The 21,465-nt window shown below is 33.2% G+C and overlaps 2 protein-coding genes and 1 pseudogene across 5 annotated transcripts in view; 1 reads left to right on the top strand and 2 right to left on the bottom strand.

Moving 5' to 3' along the window:
* Nucleotides 1-1,568: 1,568 nt before the first annotated feature.
* On the bottom strand, nucleotides 1,569-2,959 carry LOC148603311 (uncharacterized; annotated as a pseudogene).
* A 9,402-nt stretch (nucleotides 2,960-12,361) lies between these two features.
* LOC148603310 (uncharacterized) lies at nucleotides 12,362-14,240 on the bottom strand. The gene has a single exon (XM_088553322.1). It carries the CDS (start codon nucleotides 14,217-14,219, stop codon nucleotides 12,504-12,506), a length of 1,716 nt encoding a protein of 571 aa, XP_088409448.1. The 5' UTR covers nucleotides 14,220-14,240; the 3' UTR covers nucleotides 12,362-12,503.
* A 1,011-nt stretch (nucleotides 14,241-15,251) lies between these two features.
* LOC148603309 (disintegrin and metalloproteinase domain-containing protein 22-like) overlaps nucleotides 15,252-21,465 on the top strand; it is a 48,641-nt gene continuing 42,427 nt past the window's right edge. For all 4 annotated transcript variants that reach the window (XM_088554068.1, XM_088554067.1, XM_088554066.1 and 1 more), the window contains exons 1-4: nucleotides 15,252-15,425; nucleotides 19,751-19,902; nucleotides 20,364-20,446; nucleotides 21,263-21,329. In XM_088554068.1, the coding sequence (XP_088410194.1) occupies nucleotides 15,359-15,425; nucleotides 19,751-19,902; nucleotides 20,364-20,446; nucleotides 21,263-21,329 (369 nt within the window). In that variant the 5' untranslated portion in view covers nucleotides 15,252-15,358. The remainder of the gene's footprint in view (nucleotides 15,426-19,750; nucleotides 19,903-20,363; nucleotides 20,447-21,262; nucleotides 21,330-21,465) is intronic.

The raw sequence follows: 21,465 nt of genomic DNA, 5'->3' as shown, positions 1-21,465 counted from the left end.
TTTGTATATCAAAATTAGACAGTGAAATAAACTAAGTCAAATGTAAAACTGCACAAATAAAAAATAAAAATAAAAAATAAAAATGACAAACAAAAGCTTTGATTTATTTATTTATTAAGTATATTTATCAATATGTATTGTATAACACAAATCAGGCAAATGCATCAGATAAGCATGATAAAACAGATTATAATCAAAATAAAGTTTTAATGAATAAAAACATAAGAAAAAAATAACAACAATAACAATTGCCCTGTCACGTTAGCTAACATAAAATTCTTAAAAAAATGAAAACGAATATGCTGTTTACCAGCTGACACCACGTGGAGGTGTGACTAGGACCTTGAGAATAGAACCCTTTGTCAACCTTTTTTTTCTTTTTTTTTTAAATAAAAATACAAATTTAAAATATATCTCTATTTTCCCTATTCTCTAATAATTCTGTAACAGCACTTTTTTATAACAGTACTGAAGTATAATGCAAATTTTCATTGTAGTGCCGGTTTACAACATTTTTGTTAATTTGTATGTTTATTTAGCAATTTATATATACGTGTGAATTGTGACTCGTGCCTAGGTACACCTGACGTCCGTTTACATATCAATTAACTTGTATGAAAAAACTATAAAAATAACCAAAAATATAGGCATAATAGAAATTAGGTACAACAAAAAATATTTATTTTGGCCGAAAAAGAATAACATACAATAACATGTACAAGATATCACATAAGGACAACAACAGAAATACACGTATTCATGCAAGTATATAAGACAAATTACAAGTATCCGCCGAAATATATCAAGCATATAATATAAAATAATAGAAAAAAAAAACAAAATTATGCAAAGAAGTAAAATAACAGGGAGGGTGGGAGTTTGAAAAATAATTTCGTCAAACCACTCTAACAATTTCTAACATAATGACGAAAGTATCGGAGTGGGTAGTATTCGACTATACACTGAACTGTAGCGATATATGACATACCAGATCTAAGGGGAATAACTAGAAAAAAAACAAGCAGACAAAAATTGCTTGTCTTTGAAATTAAAAAACGAACCAATAACTAGGCTTAATAGAAATTAGATACAATAAAAATATTTATCACATAAGGACAAAAACAGAAATACACGTATACATGCAAGTATGTACGACAAACTACAAGCACCTGGCGGGCCACATAATAAAAAAATCCGCCAAACAAGCCCGCCAAAAAAAAAAAATTAATTAATTAAATAACAAAAAAGAATAATATCAAACTGAGGAGGGACAAATTTAAGAGATGAGACACTCCCATCAAAATTTTTCCCCAAGCAGGAAGAATAGAACACTTCTTCAACTGTCTCAACTACCCAGGAAATGAGGCGCAAAAACTTTCCTGAAAGTAGTGACCATAAAACAGCCACCAAATAGAACCCAAGGGATGAAACAATACCTTGAAAGTTCTACAAAACAAAGGAATTGAACTCTTCCTTAAAGGTTTATGATCAAATAAATAAATAGATAAGACAAAATGAAAAGAAAAAAGATAATAAAACATAATATAATACATAACAAAAACATACATCTACATATGATTGATGACATGTTGAAAACATCTACGAAGCTCATACTGGCCAGCTTCATTAAGGTGGAAGCTTATACTGGCCAGCTTCATTAAGGTGGATGCTCATACTGGCCAGCTTCATTAAGGTGGATGCTCATACTGACCAGCTTCATTAAGGTGGAAGCTCATACTGGCCATCTTCATTAAGGTGGATGCTCATACTGGCCAGCTAAATTAAGGTGGATGCTCATACTTGCCAGCTTCATTAAGGTGGAAGCTCATACTGGCCAGCTTCATTAAGGTGGAAGCTCATACTGGCCAGCTTCATTAAGGTGGATGCTCATACTGGCCAGCTTCATTAAGGTGGAAGCTCATACTGGCCAGCTTCATTAAGGTGGAAGCTTATACTGGCCAGCTTCATTAAGGTGGAGCCCACCATCCTTGATAGCAAATAAAGACCTGATAGGAATACCCTTGTAAAAAAAATCTCTTATAAGAACGAACGAAATGAACATTGTACGAACTACAAATTCTACATAACTGTAAATTAATAGTTTTGCATTTCGCACCAGTAGAAGAAAAATCGACTGGTCTAGATAAAGAGGACAAAAAGAAGATACGAATACAATCAGAGGAGGATTTAATCAATAAAATTAATTCTCGAAAATCTGCTAAAATCTTATCAACAGGATCATTAACAACATCATTAGTGCCTAAGGGAACAATTTCATGTGAATAATTGGATAAATAAATCTCTCTATTCTTAATCATATGCTTCATATTGTTAGCCTTAGCTCCACTGATAGCAAGTAGATCCCTGTAAAAAATGTCGTCTCAAATATTTGAGTCTGTGAAAACCAAAACTCTCTTACAAATAGGATTAAAAAAATCTGAAACGAAATTAAATCGAATTTAAATTGCCATCTTTTTAACTACCGAAATTTTATCTTCCATTGAAAATTCTAAATAAATTTTGTCTGCATCGCTCGCGCAATCTCCGTGTAACTCAATGAGTTCGCTAGTCACACTAGCTTGGAAGGCGAAGGTTGCACCCCCTCTCTAAAACTATGAGAGGAATATAACTTGGAATTTAACCCAATTTTACCAATCAGATCCTTCAGCTTGTACTGAAATTGAGAGTATGTAACAGGAACTAACTTGACTGCCCGCAAAGAACTATCCGGTGCAGGAATAATGTTACACATGCAAATATATGCAGAAACTGGACAAAGAATAGAACCAGGTATCCTAACTAACGGGATTTTAAGTGTTCTATTACCTAATTGCATTTTAGTCCATTCAAATACAACTATAGCAATATCATGCTCCAAGAACACTTTACCTCTGGTTAACTGTTTTCTTTCAACATATGAATGAATGGAATCAGGTACTAGATTAGATTTCCTTGACATAGGGAAAAAGGCAAACAAAAACAAGCACCAAAAAAACGCAATCAGAACTGTCATTTAAATTAAAAAAATAAAGCCATCTTTAACAACAAATTAGGAGTGATAAGAGTGCGTGGCGTGGAAGATGCTGCTTAACTCTGTAGAGGGTTTATTCTGGCTATTCCAACATTCTAAAATTTATAGGTAAAAATTATAAAATCCATGTAGGAATAGCCAGAACGGTTGTATAAACAAGGGATTAAGTCTGTGTATACTGTAAAAACAAAACTTTAATTGGAATTTTAGATGTGTTGGAATTACCTTCCCATTTTTGCTGTATGTATGAAATTTTATTTGGGATCTGTAAAGGTTTCATGTGAAAATTCATATGAATTTTAGACTTGCAAGTGTTTAGGTGTCATTTAAAGTTTTCTTTTTTAACAAATAAAAAAATAAGATTTTTTTTCACGATTTTATTAAATATTCAATATTCATGATGACAATAAGTCATTGATAATACACACTTTATAAGTACATAATATTCAAGCACTGATAACATTGTAAATAAATGAAAAAGCAGTAAATAAAGTTAAAGTACACATGATTTGTTTAAAAGAATCATACAATAAATGCATAAATAAAACATACAAAGCACAACAGCTCAAGCACTAATCAAAAGTTCACAAGTCTACTCTAGATGCAAAAGATGAGAAGTAGCGTAAGCAAACGACTGATGTGAGTTCCTGGTTCTGTAGACGAATCTTTAGTGTTGTCAGTCTGGAGTCGATCTCTCGGTATTTGCGTTTTCTTGGGACACGTTTACCATCGGCTTAGTACTGGAGCAAGGTGCAGGCATGGACGTTTGTTTATTAATTAGCTGAATTTAATTTTCAGTCTCTATCTTCTTTCCAATATTTCAACATTTTAAGTCTATATTTTATATGTTTATTACCGTGAAAAAAGTTATAAATTTGGCAAAAATAGCCCCACATTTCTCTAAAACACATTATAATTTTGCTAATAAAATGTTTAAATCCAATGTTGAATCCCAAATTTACCTGTAAAATTAATTAGGCAATAATTACTAAAACAACAAAACCTACTAAAACAACATCCATTGTTCTCTGCATGTAGGATTATCCAGGATATATATTTATCAAATGTTGGAATAGCGACACCCTGTAGAGGACTTTTACAATAATTTTAAAAGCAAAATTATCAAAATGCGGAAATGGATAATCCAAGTATTGATGCCTAACTTTCACTCCATGAATGTAATTTTTAACCGACTCGACTGATTTAAAAGAACGGCTTAAATCTGCGCACAGCAACAAATAGTATTCAAACTAACAAGAACAAACGTTAAGTTGAAATATAAGCAAACCAATAAAAACGTCTCATCTGAACTAAAAGATTTTTCCTAGATCCTGAAGCATAAGCTGCTCTAGACGATGCTCCTACATCTTTCTTTAACTGTTTATATTCAGAGTCTGATATTATTAAAATTAAAGAATAATGATATGACAACGACTTTAAAAGCACTGACTAACTACAAGATATGAGAAAACTCAAAAAGCTTAGCGTCTGCACTCTTAAATTGTAGTTCTACTGAAACTGCGTCATAAAATAACTTTCGCGTTTGAAAATTCATCTGATAAATGCCATCTCGACAATTAGTCCGCCAATATTTTGCGATATATGACATATCAGGTCCAAGGGAAATATCTAGGAAAAACCAAGCAGACAAAAATTGCACTGCGTAATCACTTGTTTTTGAGATTTAAAAACGAACCCATTTGATTTTAAGCTCTCTAAGTGAAGAGTCTGGGTTCAAGTTGCTACTTTTGTTCTTTTGTTGTACATATGTTGTGATATTTGTAGTTGTTTTCATAATTTGGACGAAAATGGTTATCAATATTCTGTTAATCGATATCGTCATGGTCTCTTTGCTTTTATAAAATTTGTCAAAATCTTAAGGGTGAAGTGTATAGGATGAAGGAAAAAAGCATACGCTTCGATAAAAAGCTGCGAGTTAACTTGTTTTTTTTAAATTGGTAAAAAATATATTTAACAAATATCCTTTATTTCTAACAAAATACTTTTAAGAACTGAACATATAGCTATAACACAAAATAAACAAAAACAAAAAACAAAACAAAAAAACAAAGATTATAACTTATAAGATTATAAGAAAGGACATTCTCACCTTTAGCTTAAAAAGGGTATGATCTTTTTTACCGTAGAAAGTTTGGATTTTTAAAATTTCTGACAATCAACATTTTGGTTTTCCGCTTGTTTAACTCAATTTTTCAATAGTTTCACTATTCGTATTCGAGGTTTTCGCTCTTTAAATTTACCACCATTTTCTGTGCGCCCCGATCGTTCAACTCGGACAAAAACTACTTTAAGTCCCTTAGTTGAAATTCCGGATCAGCCCCTAAAATCACGCGATGTAGCCTACACTGTAGCAAGACCAAACTATGTTTGTCCTCAACGCAACGCGGAAGGGAACATAGAAGTACGGAATGGTGTCCTTGCGTCTGCCCGTGCGTGTGATCTTCCGTCCGTCATGCTTTGTGGACTCCTCGATAATTCCTCTACTAGCAGAAAAAAAAATTGGTGAGACTCTAACCCCACTTTTTGAAGACCAGGTCCAAAAATGCATATCTACACATATTGAGCCAATCAAAAGTGCTATCGATGAACATGAAGAAACACAAAGAAAAAAAATTGTAAACAATTTGTATGGATTCAAAAAGTTGATCTACAGGTCAGAGAAAATTCAAACACATTAGATATGTGGGACTCAGCGGATTTTGTTGAAATTTTACAGTATTGTTATAATTAGTCACTATATGTTACAGTAGTATATGATATGTCATATCATATCATACTGTGTTTCTGCTTGTTTCCAATGCGGTGCTAATTTGAGTCCTAGCATACTTTCGCACATGTCCGATCTAGTTCTAATTTTTAAGTTAAGTATTTGTTTTGCAATAAAATGTTGAAAACATTCAAGCATTGTTTTTCCGCAGTTTTTAGGTTAGTCAATACTTCACATCCGTATAGGGTAGATGGTAGCACTATAATGTTTTATACAAACGTACAAGAACATTCGGGGTAATGAACTTGGAATGAAGTTCAACGCAAAGAATGCATTACGCTCTTTCCTGCAGGCATTCGAAGTGCGTTCTAAGGATTTAAACTCATAGTTCATTTACACACCTAGGTGAATATAGTCATCTTGTATTGGAACTAACTCATGGCTTATCTTCCACGGATAAAATAGTTTTTTTGTTACGAGAGTTAGCGATGAACTGTAGAACTGCTGATTTATCAGCATTGAAGTGATTGATTGATTGATTGGTTGTTGGGGTTTAACGCTATATTCAGGCGAAGCATTGAAGTGAAATCTCCATTTATGAGCATACTGCGAGCACACATCAAGCATTTTCTGTAACCCCAAAGGAGACAAGGCAATTCAAGAAAATGTCATCAGCTAGTGCAGGGCAACAACTAACAACATGATAAACACCTGTGCTATTATTAAAATCTTCTAAGTTAGTTAGCATTTTATTAATAAAGACTAAGTAAAGCAAACATGATAACACCCCCCTTGTCTTACCCCTTGCGACATAGGAAAGAAATATGAACAGGACTTAGCAACAACAGCGCTATACGTATCAGAATGCATATCATTAATTATACACCACAACGTTTCTGTTATCCCTAAATTATACAGTTTGTACATTAACCCCACCCTCCATACTGAATCAAATGCCTGTTTACTATCTAAGAATGCTATATAAACAACTAAATAAACAATTAACAATTTTCATGATTAGAATCCTAATTTTCAAAACTTTATGTCTTTCTTATTTTATATATAATTTTGGCTCTGTAAAATGTTTCATTTACATAAAATAATTCATATTGTGTATGTGAATTCATAACTCACTTGAAGAATAAATTTGAAACGATATTTATATGTAAACCTCTATTTTCATATAAAATTGTTTTTAAAATTTTATGCTCATATAGTCTGATTACTGAATATTTCTTGAAGAAAATCCATGGATAAAAAGAGTTTTATTGGCAGTGTAGGGAACCCAAAGAATTTTTCAATTATCTTAAAACGAAAAAGATATGATAATTTAAAGTTGATGCCCAATGCAACTCAATGGATTTTTTGCCAACCAAAACAAAATCACAGGTAAGTGATAACATCAGGAAGAACTCTCCTATATGAGATTGCCGCTTATGAAATGAAATAAAAACAAACATGAAATTATCTTAAATAATTTAATTATTCCGCATTTGTATCGAAAAATAATATATGTAATTTAGAAAAAAAATGTTTATATATTTTATATATTTTTTTTATTGATAGCTTCTGACCTGTCAAGGAAAACGGAAGTCGCCAATAGTGCACAGCGACTGGATAAAAATTAAGGATCCTAATTTTTAATTAAATAACGTTTCAACAATCGGAACTCCTCAGCTTTTCTAGTTACACCGAAAAAAACCTCGGAGGCACTAGGCGGAATAATTTGTCCGGATTCTAAAATTATAGTATTACTGGTTGAAAATTTTACCATTACTTCTTTACCTAGCTCCTCGATTCGCGCCAGAATTCTCGACATAGTTATTGTTCTTTATTTCTTGTGATATCTAACCAATTTGTTCAGCGTCACCTGGTGGATAGAACTACTTTGAGTCGCGTATGACTACGATTCCGGCAATTTTTTTTCAAGAATAAATTCTCCTTTCTGCATCCGATGTTATTTTTTAGGGTAGCGGAAATGACCGAGTAGTTCCTATTGAACGTTTCTTCGGATTGGGGAAGGTAACGTAAAAAGAGAGCACCAGGTCTTTGCAATCGAAACACCTCAGACTTTCTAGTTACACAAAAGAAAAATTCTTTAGTATAGCGGAAATGGCCGAGTAGTTGTGATTGCAAGTGTTGGCTTTTCGGGATTTTCCAATACCTGGGAATTCCTTCAGACTTTTTGATTTAGAAAGGCTTAACGTTTCATCATCCTGACAATTTTCCCGTGGAAAATAAGTCTTGATCTATAAGTTTACAGTCGCTACATTATCAATAATGACTATAAAATAATTTTTATTACAATTTGATAAATAATACTTAGTATGACTGTAAACAAACACCATAGATATATAAAAAATACACTGTCGTATGTGCAGCTATGATGCCAAGCTTGAGAAAATATAGCTCCTTTACTAAATTTTAGGCCCAGGCTTCATACATGTCCTTGAAATAAGACCCCAAAATTTTGTATGATATGACCCGTTATGTCGGAATACACAAGTCATTTACGGCACGATTGTTCACTACCAAAAATAAGATATACCAAGAATAAGCTTAAAGATCAAGATAATTTATAAGTAGATAACAAACATTGCTGTTAAAACAATATAACCATGGTGACATATTGAAAAACTATTACCGAGTTTTCTCTTTAAAACAAATCAGGGATGGCTTTCAAAAGCTAACAACCGGGTGCTTTGTTTAGTAAATTATCAGACAATCAGAAACAAACTGCCACAGTTAAGGGAAGGGCACATAGGGGAGGTGTGATTTTTATTATTCTACAGCTGTTGTGAGGATTACCAACAAGCGTGCATATATGTGGTCGCCATCCAAAATGATTACGTGAGTTTGTGGATACATGTAAATAATATCATTTATATACAAAAGAGCGTTTATATTGGGCTTTACATGCATGCAACTCTGTACATTCAGTTCTCTTATTATTATTATTAATATTTTTAATTTATCATTAATTGATTTTAAGATGCAGATATTAATTTCAATTTGTTTCTTTCCTTTTCGAATTGTTTCATTTAGCTTCGAATTCATTATTTTAGTTTTGATTCGTTTTGTTTCGGCTTACAGTTTATAGATACCATTGGATCTGTGTAACTTCGCCCCTTCAACGTTTCATACCTCTTCGACTTGAACTTTACAGCTCTTCCGACCCGACAAGATTAAATATGAGTACATTTCCGTGCGTTATGCCGAATTACTGGAGGCATAAGAAAATTGAAAAAAAATGACGAAAAACAAAAACAAAAACAAAACAGAAAAATAGCAAAAAAAAAAAAACAAAAGACAAAACAAAACAAAAAAAAATAAAAACGACAGCCGTTAAGGAAGGCGAAATATGCGATTAGTAAGAAAATGAAAACAAACAAACAGGCTTTCTAACAACATTTTGCGAAAAGCAAGGGCATAAGTTGAGGCAAAATGATATATACAAAAAATAAGGATGCGCTTTTTGACAATATGAGCTCATATCCAATGATAAAGAAAACAATGTGTACGCAGCGCAGCTCCACAGGGGTGAATCCAGGATTTCGGGATAGGAATTGTGAAGGGCTGAGAGAAGCGAGGCATGAACATTTTTTATGAAATATTTGCCGAAAATCATTTAGATTTCATGCTTAAACTTTTCCGCCATTTTACACTTTATATTCTTTCTTCATATTCCATTCTCCTTTATCATGTACTTCAGTGATTTAAAGTATTTTCCACCCTTTGTGGTCAAATTTGGATTTTAACATGCTCGCAGAAACTATGTGCTTCTTTGAAGCTCACATGTTAAAAATCTTCTTTTTTTCCATCTCAAGTGAGGATAATGTTGATGTCTCGCACTGTTGCGCTTGGGGCAAGGATTGATATTCTATTTACACTTTTCTACTAGTATTTATTAATTCAATTTGAAATACATTTTCATTCCATTTTTTATTTTAAATTTTATTGTCTTTATAATCTCCTAAAATATATTTATTAGAAATTCTGAATTATTCCTGAAATCACTACCACAAAGTGTGAGAAGACTACCACAGTTAAGGAAAGCGCATATGGGGAGGTGTGATTTTTTTCATTCTACAACTGCTGTGAGGATTACCAACAAGAGTGTATTGAAAAACAATATGTGCTGTCGCCAGCCAAAATGATTACGTGAGTTTGTGGATACATGTAAATATTATCATTTATATACAAAAGAGCGTTTATATTGGGCTTTACATGTCCGGGTGTCAAACGAATAGGCCTGTAGCAGCGCTAAGCTTGTCGTAAAAGTCGACTAAATAGTGCTCAGAACCCTAGCCGGGGGCTAGGGCGCTCTGCCCACAGAGCAACTGGGTTGTGTACCCCAGGTGGTGGAATGGGGTACCCCTGGCGTGTTACATGCTGGGGTTGTCAGGCCACAATACGGAAAACCTGATCGCAAATCATAGTGGTGCACCGTGTTGGGAAAGATGCCACATTCCTCGCACATTAAAAAACCCTTCTGTGATATTCTCCTGGAGTAGGAACCATAGGGGTCCGCCACAGGAGGCTAAACTGCCCGACCCTACCCACCTCTCCCTATTTCCAGTGCCAATCAAAATTTGTCGACCCCATTATCCTTGTGTCCCATTTTTCATTTCATCATCATTTCATGTTCATTTTATCATCCACTTTATGTTCATCGCCTGAATATAGCTGAAATATTGCTGCTCGGGCGTTGAATCCCAACAAACAAACAAAACAAACATGCATGCAACTCTGTACATTCAATTCTATTATTATCATATTATTATTATTATTTTTTTTTTTTTATTAATTGATTTTAAGATATTGATTTCATTTTGTTTCTTTCCTTTTCGAATTGTTTCATTTAGTTTCGAATTCATTAATTTAGTTTTGATTTCATTCGTTTCGTTTCGATTCATTTTGTTTCGGCTTACAGTTTATAAATACCTTTTGGTCTGTGTAACTTCGTCCCTTCAATGTTTCGTCTCTGATTGACTTGAACTTTTAATAGAGCTCTTCCGCCCCGACAAGATTAAATATGAGTACATTTCCGCGTGTTATACCGAATTACTGGAGGTATAGGAAAAAGACAACAACAAAACAAAACACAAAAAAAAAACACAAAAAAACACAAAAAACAAAAAAAAAAAAAAAAAAAAAAAAAGAAAGCCGAGAATGAAATAAAACGAACAGGATTTCAAGCAGAATTTTGTGAAAAACAAGGGCAAAATTATAGAAAAAAATAAGGATGTTCTTTTTTTGACAAAGTCTTAGGGGTTATATCTAATTATTAAAATAAAGGGGAAAATGTGTACGCAGCTCCACAGGGAGAATCCAGGATTTCGGAAGAGGAATTATTAAGAGCTGAGTGGAGCGATGCACAAGCATTTTTTGGTGAAAATCATTTTACACATTAAACTGTTTCTACATATTCCATTCTCCTTCAGCCTGTACTTTAGTGATTCAACCTATTTCTCTGTTCTCTATGGTCATATTTAGATTTTTACATGTGAAAAGTGATTTTAGTGAGATAATGTACAGTGTAATTATAAAGTTATAAAAAAAGAAATACGAGTACTGAACTCTATACCAACCGACTGCAGACTCACATGCTGATACCTTTCGTAAAATCGCTTTTCGTCTTACATGGTGAGTGGTCATCAATTTATTTCATTTGCGTTTAATTGGTTGGCAAGTATAATTTTCATATATGGCAAAAAGGACAAAAACCCCGCCTTTACTCCAAAATGGCACACATGCACCTACATATTTTTAAGTACCATTCTGTGTAAGAATCAGGCAATTGGTGACACGTCATTTTTCTCCATTTGGTTCCTTTGCTTCAAATATATTTAAAACATCTAGAAAACAAACAGAAAAGCTACATAAATTTATCCTGAAGCATCAATGACGAAGATATTTTCTAAATGCTTGTATAAGGAAAAAATACGGGAAAATTTCCCTGCAATTTTTCCGAAATGCATTTCAACTAAATGACATATCAATATCTTAAGTATAAATACTTGGATGATGCAATAAAATCTCTGCCTATCTTTTCTTTATGTGCCACACCTGATGTACATTTTGCCTGATTCTTAGAAAGATAAGTACGAAGGCTTTTATTAAGATTTTTTATAATTTAAAAACAAACGCCTAAGACGCAGACCTATAACCTCTTCACTCTGCTTGCTTATAGGCTGCAAAGCTTTTCAATAGCGAATATACCCTCTGCATAGGAGATTGTCTATTGCAGACTACTTTATTTTGCTCTTGTACTCCAGCATTTGAATTGCGTTCTATCAGCGGTTTTCCCTGATTTCATTTCCCCGACATCCGTTAATTAAGCTAGCTTTAATGAATAAACAATGTCGTTTATATCTGGGGCGCCGCATTCATAGTTTTAGTTCAGGTGGCGTGAATAGAATCAAAGGACTAGCAAAGGTAGGCTAGAATATTTTTTTTGGATTATATAGAATGTGTGAAAAACCAAGATTTCGTGCATGCACGAAAAAAAAAATTTCTCAAGTTTTAGGGTGGGGCGTACGCGCCGGATCCTCCTATGAATTCAAGTCTAATTATATAGTCGGTTAATTTCTATTTGAACAGTGTGTTCTGTATATTTTATTCGTGTCATGTCTTGAGATGTACATGTACGCGTGTATATGTGCATAATCACAGTCTAAATATAGAGAAAATGTATTGTGCTATTGTTAATGACTTTATATGTATGAGAATACGTTTCATTTTCTATGGACTGTCTCTGTCACTTGATTTATCTCTACTACATCGTCTTTTCGTATCTCCTCCAATTAGAAGTGGACGACGGCTTGGTAGCACACACGCATGTACTCTGTGACTTTCATCAAAAGCGGCCTCCACTTTACCGTTTGACACGACGATCCCAAGATGACTTGCATTGACCGTATGTGCTCCCCTCCTTATTCTAACGTTCCAGTTCATTTCAATATCCATTTGGACAAAATTCGTTCCAAGGCGTAAGATGGATGTTGTTGGCGACATGCGAAGAAATTTGTTCCTTGTCTTGACTATGACGTCACCTTTGTTGGTTTGAATGATTTTGAAACCGTTGATTCTTATGCACATTCCTCCTTTATCGGCATTCTTTTCATATTCCGCTCTAGAAATTATATCAGTACACTGATTCAGAATATCTGGATTTGATTGGTTCTCTGTGAATAGAAAATTAACAGACTGGTCTTTCGACAGGTCTGAGAAGTCGGGAGATGATTCATCTATTTTGTTGTAGTCAAACTTGTAGCATTTAAAATTGTTTGCGAAACTGATGTAGTCTGTTGTCATCTTGACTTTCCTTCCGAGAAATATATCTGTTTCAGTAGTCGTAGAATCTTGCATTACATGAGCTGCTGGGTGGTACAAGTAACTAGCATTTCCTCTGTTATTTATAGCACCTACAAGTTTTTGTTGGTGACTGACTAAACGAATAGCCTGTTCAACGGTTGTTTCTACTGAAACATCATGTTTCATCAGTACTGTGATAAGTCCAGTAGTAGAAACATAGATCGCGGGATACTGAAATTTCTTCTTATCTGCAGCTTGCTGATGAAACATTTGTAGCACATTTTCATGGTATTGGTGATAGTCAATTGAAGGTTGTCGAATGTTGTGAGATTGTTCGTTTACTTGCGTGTGTTGTAACAGATACTCTGTTTGGGGTGCTTGGTGATAATGTCGTTTATTGTAATAAATTTGCGTAGGAATAAAATTTGTTGCCCCTTCCTCCTGTGCTTCCTCTCTAGGGCTTACATTTATTCGATTGCTGTCTTGGTGGTCCCCAAGCTGCAACTGTTTTTGCAATGCACCTTTTACTGTATTCTGAAGATCTGTTGTGCCAATGACATTAGGTTGACACTCACCCAACTGTTTCTCTTCTCCGTCTGCACTTTCATCACGATTGTCTGTACCATTTAAAGGTTGAAATGGCGGTTTTGTATTTGTTGGCTGATTATACACTTGGTTGCCTGAGTTTATTTGAAAGTATGGGACGTTTTGGCATTGTCCATCTGCATATGAATATGCTGAAAGCGATGTTTGAGATGGATATGGATAATATGAAAAAGAACTGTACATTTGGCCGTTGTAAATAAAGTAAGGTGGAGCCCTGTTATAGAACGGTGACATTGGAGTTTCGTTGGATTGAAATCTGTTGACTTCGACAAATTGTTCACAATTTTCAGGATTTCCAGTAAAAGACAGCCCACTTTCTCTGCTTTCACAACTTGTGTCACTTCGAGCAAAATTTGGATCTTGTATATTCCTTTCAGTTGTTGTGTTTTTGTTTATTTGAATGTTTCCAAAGCACGTTGACATACCTTCTACATCTTCAGATGTGTTACTCTCAGGATTTCTTGCAACCATTTCCCTCGCAATGTTCAGTGCAACAATGTTATTAGAATTTCCGTTCTCTTCGACTTTGTCCATCATATTTGAAATTTGAGCTAACTGACGTCATAAAGCAGAAAGAAAACTAGCAACGTCACAGTATTCAAGAGCACCTTTTAGTGTTGGATCTTGGCGCCATTTCCCCGATGTAATTATGCCAGTAGTTAAGAGGGACCAGTAATATCAAATTTTAGATCAACAACTTACAAAGAAGAACATGACAGACTAAAAATCACATGGAAAGCAGTAATTGACGACTTCAAAAACAATAAGATTACGCTACCTTTATCTAGTCTCAGAGTGTTAGATAGAAATGGAAAGCAAGTCAAAGTGACACAGGAGAATTCAGGTAACCGTCAATAAACATGACATTGTATGGGCTTTTGACTGATTGACGGACAAGGTGGTCACTAATTGAAGCAAGGAGTTAAATGATTGAAGTAAATAACAAAGAAATATTCTAGCTTAAATTACTTTTTGTGTGTTTTTATATCTTTGCTGTTTCTTTGAAAGCTTGGCAATATATTCCTTTATAATTACGATAACAACTGGACTATATTTAGGGATTCGGATAGTTCTATATAATGTTTTACAAAAATGTTAATTATGCCATGCCTTCTTTTGAATAAGGGTTTTTCAAGTACTCGAAAGTTCATTGGTTTAATTGACATATTCACTATACGGGTTGAATAAGGTTTGAAACAGAAAAAAAATCATCAGCTCAGAGGATTTTTATAGCAGTTTACTATAAAACAAGTATTATCTTAAAAAAAATAGCCGACGAAGTAAAATTCTACCAAGTTTCTACATTTCTATCAAGAAAATAACACATAACACGCAAGTTTAAATTTTCGATACAGTTTTTTTAACGCCACGAAATTATCAGTATTTGATCAATTGGGAAACAGAATTGCGATCAGGTGACTTGCGATTTCATAGAAGAGAGTCCTTAAGGTCAAAAGGTAAAAAGCGAAACTATACAGACTGCGTTGAAAAAAATCCTTGACAGCGCAGGTCAGATTTTTCAGTACTTTGATTTTAGATTATGCACAGAGTTACTCCCCTTGAATCAGTAGCAAACAAACGCTTGTTTTGAAAATGGATTGATGAAACAAGGTGTTCGCAAAAGATGCTTTCTATGGAAATAATTAAATTGAAATAGCTGCCACAATGTAACAGAAATGGGAATTTACAACCCCTTTTACTTCGGAATATGTGTATTTGTTTGGATTTCATCAGCTAATTCTGGTAAGTTTATGATGGTGGGACAAAGTATCATGACAAAAAGAAAAAAATCAATACACGTGAGAAACTTCAAAGGCTTGATTCTTTACAACAGAATGACTCATCTTTGAATCTCATTAATTATTTATTTCGATTTGTTTTATTTATTTTCGAAATATGCAGTAAAACTAACCATAGCTGCCAGTATACTCAGTTACATTGTAGTACATGTATATTAAGTCCCTGAAGTCGTGAAGAGGCGATGTATTTTAACATCAATGTAGTTGCATAAAAATGTATGTATTTATCCTACACAGTGTACAGTTGTATATTGTTTGATTTTGATTTTCAGAATTAATAAAAAAAATAGCAACTCACACTGACAATTTATAGAAAAGAAACTACATCTTTACATTTTTAGATGTCATTTTGGCTCATTGTTTGGATTGACATTTATTGCTCTAACAAAGTTGTGTACTGTGTGAACTCTATAACTTACAAGGCAAGGTGAGTTCACAAATGTGAAAATTTTAAAGACCGTATTGAAACATAAGTATACTCAACATTCAACAATCAAATGCAGGGGTACATTGTACAACTTGTACAACTACAAGAGCAGAATAAAGTAGTTTGTGATAGAGTTTGAGAAATTCAAGTCTTTCTCACAAGTGGAGTGTAGCGCAACCAGTGAAAAGACCAAGAATTTCTCATACAAGTGAAAGATAACCTGATCTTTGACCTTAAATGAGTATAAGAACCTGTTTTTTCCAAGTAAACATGTATATTTTGTTCTCTTCTCCTAGAGAGTGCCACCATTTCTGGAAATATACATTTGTACTTACAAATGTAATAGTGACAATAAATTTTCTCTTGCTTTTGTTTTAAATATGTCTACAGTATGACACTAAGGCGTTTCATTGGTTTAGAGAACATCATGATTTTTTCAGGTAAACATAAACCTGTGTGACCACGTCAAATAAATATGCATGTAGTCTCAACTCACAAAGAGCCATTTCTGGAGGAACTGAGCTTTAAATCTATCAGTCACGCCATTACACACATTATTTCTTGATTTTTTTTCAGGTATTAAGGTAATTGTGTAAGTGTATTTTGATGGGTAACAGATAATCATGGATCTGCAAAAATGACTATTGAAAATCTTGTTTTCTTGTTTTATGGACATTTATGCTACATGTACATTTGCACATATACTGTACATACATTGTGTATATAGTACATGTATTTAATCCATTATATTTTTGTCATCAAGACTAAAATCATTGTCACAAGATACATGTACATGTAGTATAACCATGGTGAGTTCACCCTATGTCAGAGCAGTGTTCTAGGATTTTTCAGAAATTGAGGTTTCCTCAGAAAAAATCCATATAAAATCAACTTTCCCACAGTCAATGACTGCTTTCCTCACAAAACAAATCCTTACAGCATATGAAGTTTTCAACTTGCCACAGGAAAGTGTAACTAAGTGCATAACTTTCCCTGACCCAAATTTCATTTGCTCCGGGTAACAGGGAAATAGGAATCCTAGAACACTGCAGAGTCAAGAAAGCAGTTAAGGACCTACATTTTATGTACATGTAGTCCTAATATCTTTTATGTACATGTTGTCCTAATATCAAAAATACAAAGTAACCAAAGTTCTTTACAAAAAATGTTTATATTTCTTTTTGTTCTCAGAAACTTGCCTAAGATGTAACTTGATAAATCTGGTCTGCATTAAAACTTTATATGCTACTGAGCATACAATTTCCCTTTGAAATTTTCTCTGGTAAAGTCATCATTAACATGTTGTGTTAATTACCTGAAAAAATCATGATGTTAGCAAAACACATGAATGAACCTTATTATCTTTACTATACCTATATTAAACAAAGTATGTTTTTTTCTTACTAAGTAGTGCATTTTGGTATATTGTGTATTCAAATGAACTTAAAACACTAACAACAATTTACCAAGGTTACACTTACAGTGTATACAATTCTCTTTTGTTTTGTAACTGTTTGGTTGTAATGACTGCTAAAACAGTACTAATGTTACAGTAATGAATATTTACATTGTATTTACACATTTGCACATGTATATTACAGGAGTTTATTGACCCCACAATATTCATGTTAATGTAATTGTACATTGTAGGTTGGATTCTTGTTTGTTTTATTTTTAATTTTGATCAATACAAAACATTTTACAATTTTATTCTTTTATAAAAAAAGAAAAAAAAATATACAGAAATTTACTGAAAAGAATCATGAAATATTTGTGCCTATGCCATATCAAAAAATTAAATTTATGATTTGATTTCCTGTCGCAGTCAACCAGCTGACTTCCTGCTGGGTTTACCTTGTCCCCTACTGTGCTTTGATCTGTTGTTCCCAGGTTGTGAGTTCTAAGACAGGTGTCAATTTAAAGAGAGATTTAATAACAAAGCTGTTGCAGTTGTGACTGTTCTCTACTTTGTGACACAATACTTCTTAGTAATTAATAAAAGATTTAACTCCTAAATGGTTCATTTTACATGATAAGGCCAAATAAAATTAATTTGTAGATTTTCATCCCCTTCCGTCCTTAAAAAATTGTCAAAAATAAAAAAAATTGGGGTGAAAATCAGGATTTTCTCATGTCAGTTTCTAGTATTGAGGTACTACATGTAAAACGCACAAATCTTTCATTTCTTGGTGTAGCCATGGATTTAGAACATATCTATACTTCAAGTAGCAAAAATTAGGCAAGCAAATATCTGGTAAGGAATAAAAAAAAATGAATTTAGGCCAAAAAAAAAATTGTGTGTTTACTGTCACTTGCTGGGAAAAAAAATAGGGTCGGTAGGTCGATTTTTTGTTGTTGGTTTTGTTGTTTTTTTGTTTTTGTTTTTTTGAGGGGTGGGGGAGGGGGGAGTTCAATTGTAGTTTCTTGACTAATAAGCTACATAGAGAGAAACAAGACATTTTTAATGGTGTACATGCTTGTCTATCAGCTAGTTTTCTTTTTAAATTGTAATTTGTTTCATTATTAAATGGTTTTATATATGACAGTTTTGGATACAACAGGCAATTACACAAAATAACTGACATTTACATGTATGTCAAAACCAACAATTTTAGCTTCATTAGGCTCTTCAAACAGGTAAAAGTAAACTGTCTAACACTGAAAAATGTCACTAGTTCTTCAACTGACAATGCAGGAGTAACCTCAAAATTATTTGGAAACCATACTTTACATGAATCATTGTTTTTCAAATGAAAATCGTCACTATCGTAATATTCATTGAATATAACAATGAAATTTCTTGAATTGCTAAACAGAGCTATGACATTTTTGTCAGCTTTTAAATGGGTACACTATGTAAATTAAAAGTTAGCAACAAAATGCTGGAAATTCTGGCACTGGAGGCCGCCATTGTTGTTTAATACGATAAATACCGGTACTATTGATGGAAAAGGCATGAATCTCCGCAATTTCAGAAAATTGCCAATAAAAAAGTTGGGGTCGGGGCGTAAAATGAAGGTCGGTCGGGTGACCATAAACACACATATTATTTTTTTGGCCTACTCCCACCTGCCCCATATATTTGTGGTCTACCATTTAAGTTGACTTGGCCTTATCAACTATTTTGTGATGGAACTACTGAAAATTTAGACATTATAAGAAATACATGTATGCACTACGTGTACATTGCACATCATAACATAATTGATATATTGACAACAGTGAAAGAATTAAGCAGTAGACCTACGGACCAAGTCTACGTAAAATCAAACAGGTCTATGATGAAATTGGCTCAATTTCCTTTGAAATATACACTGCGGTCTACATAGAATTTTGATGGGTCTATGTTGACCAAAAATTAAGTTTGTAACACTGTTGATATTATAAGAATTGTGGTTGATGTTTGTAAATCTGTATGTTGCTTTTGTAATGAAAAAAGTAAACATGTATAATATACCAGACATGATTACATCTCCATTCTCCAAAGTGGAGTTTCTATTTAGCACTGTGTCTCCACTAAAGGTATAAACTGAAATAAAATTGCTTCATTTTAGTACGTTTCAATTATTTTTCTATACTTAACTGAGATAAAATGAAACTACATGTATGAATCATTAAACATATTTTTAGTATGTAGTCAGTTGTAGACATAAGAGTTGAACTATTTGTCAAGACAAATTTTTAAGTGTGTCTCCACTGTGTTAAGTGGAGACTGACACCACTCAAATAATGTCCATTGTGGAGAGTGGAGGAATTTGAAAATAATGTTGACAGTAATGTATTAATGTTCATTTACATAGATTGTCAAATGATTTACATGTATATGTATTATTTTGTTGTAGAAACTGATATAGCTAAATTACTAGAACATCCATATAACAAGTATCTTTGGGATAATAGTCCAAGACCATCAGAGATAATCTTCCCTAAGCGAGTCCATAAAAAAGCTGATCAAATTGGTATTTCTACCCGGGAGAAACATATCAGTCACCATGTAAGCATGCTTAAATATTGAAAGTATATTTTAGATAATGTCAAACTTATGATGGAAATAAGAGAATTAGTAAAGCTCTAGAGCACTGGCCATTTCTCCATAATTGGTAAAACCATGTGCATGCACTGTATGCTTTAAAGTAATAAAGGTCATACTCAATGTACATGTACATTTTTGTACTTTTTGCACTCATTGTAATACATTGTACATATGTACATGTAGGTACATTTTTTTGTATTGATTAACATGTTAATACATAACATACAAAAATGTATCTCCACAAACAAATTTTAACCTATGAACTTTGAAAATTAGAAGCTTATATTGTATTATGTAAATAATGCATGTAATTATAAAGAAGCCATGTTGTTCTGGTAATAGTGTACATGTACATGTTAGTCCTTTTGTTGGAGATAATGTGAACTGTTCATGTACAGTATGAATATGTGTATTTATATCAGGGTACTCATGAACATTTGGAGCATGTCACCTTCCAGTTAATGGTCAATGGACAGCAACAGAAACTCAGATTGAAGAAAAATGAGTAAGTAGCAGATTTTCAATCATGAGTTTAATTTTGGTCATCCATTAGACCAAAAAAAAATATGTCTGTTTCCTGCTACCCTGCCTACCCGAAATTTTTGTGCTTACCCTAAACATTTTATGGCAATTTTGGCTCAAGCGCAGTTATCAACTTAGTCTAGATTATTTCCCCATTAACTCAATGTAACTTTTTAAGAATTTCCCTACCTATCTTGCTGGTATCAGGAAACAAGACTATTATTTTTGTTGGCCTTAGTGATCAGAATTATGTACATAGCATTTTATTACTTAAACATGTACATGTAACTTGGGTTACATGCACATTGTAAAGTATGTGTGCATGCATAACTTTCAAATTGAAATTGAAAAATAAAGCAGGGTAACATTTTTTGACAACTAATTAGAACTTTAATTCAGAAAAGGGTTGCTTCATGAAAGTTCTTGGACAAATATTTGGTTTTAATATATTTGATATGACTTATCGGTACATGTTCATACCAGGTGTATGAACAAGATCACTGTATAAGTAAATTTCAGGCAGAATTACATGAATACATGTATGAAGGTCACGTCTGTGAACAAGACTTTTGAAGACTCTCCCTTAAGACCAGGTTTAGAAAATTTGATCAAGTTTAGGTAGTTCTTTTTTAAATAAACACAGTCACGTAAATTGTCCAGTTGGTTACTTCATACTTATGTTTCAAATCTTTATCTAAACATTATACATGTAATTTCATTGTAAAACCTGTTATGATATTAGCTGATTTTTTCTCTCCATAAGAATCTGACATGTAAATTTCTAATTATTTTGTTTTAGTGCTCTGTTGTCCTCTGGTATCCAGGTCAAACATTATTTAGAAGAAAACCAACAGATAATTAGCAAGGTAGGTACTGCATTGTATGAACAGTATTCATTTAAGTACCAGTCTTAATGAAAATCAGACAGGTGGTGATTTATGCCTGTCACAAAGCCACTGAAATCACTTTTATTTCTAGTTCATAAACACTTGCAGCCCACAT

This window comes from Perna viridis, chromosome 11, assembly GCF_037379345.1.
Source record: "Perna viridis isolate PV_CMFRI_1.1 ecotype Kerala chromosome 11, ASM3737934v1, whole genome shotgun sequence".
NCBI lineage: Eukaryota > Metazoa > Mollusca > Bivalvia > Mytilida > Mytilidae > Perna > Perna viridis.
Note: the sequence above shows the minus strand (reverse complement) of the source record. Positions and strands in the feature narration are given on the sequence as shown.

Bases quoted from the DNA above. Each gene is read 5' to 3' on its own strand.
- LOC148603310 (XM_088553322.1), bottom strand. From the start codon at position 14,219: ATGATGGACAAAGTCGAAGAGAACGGAAATTCTAATAACATTGTTGCA.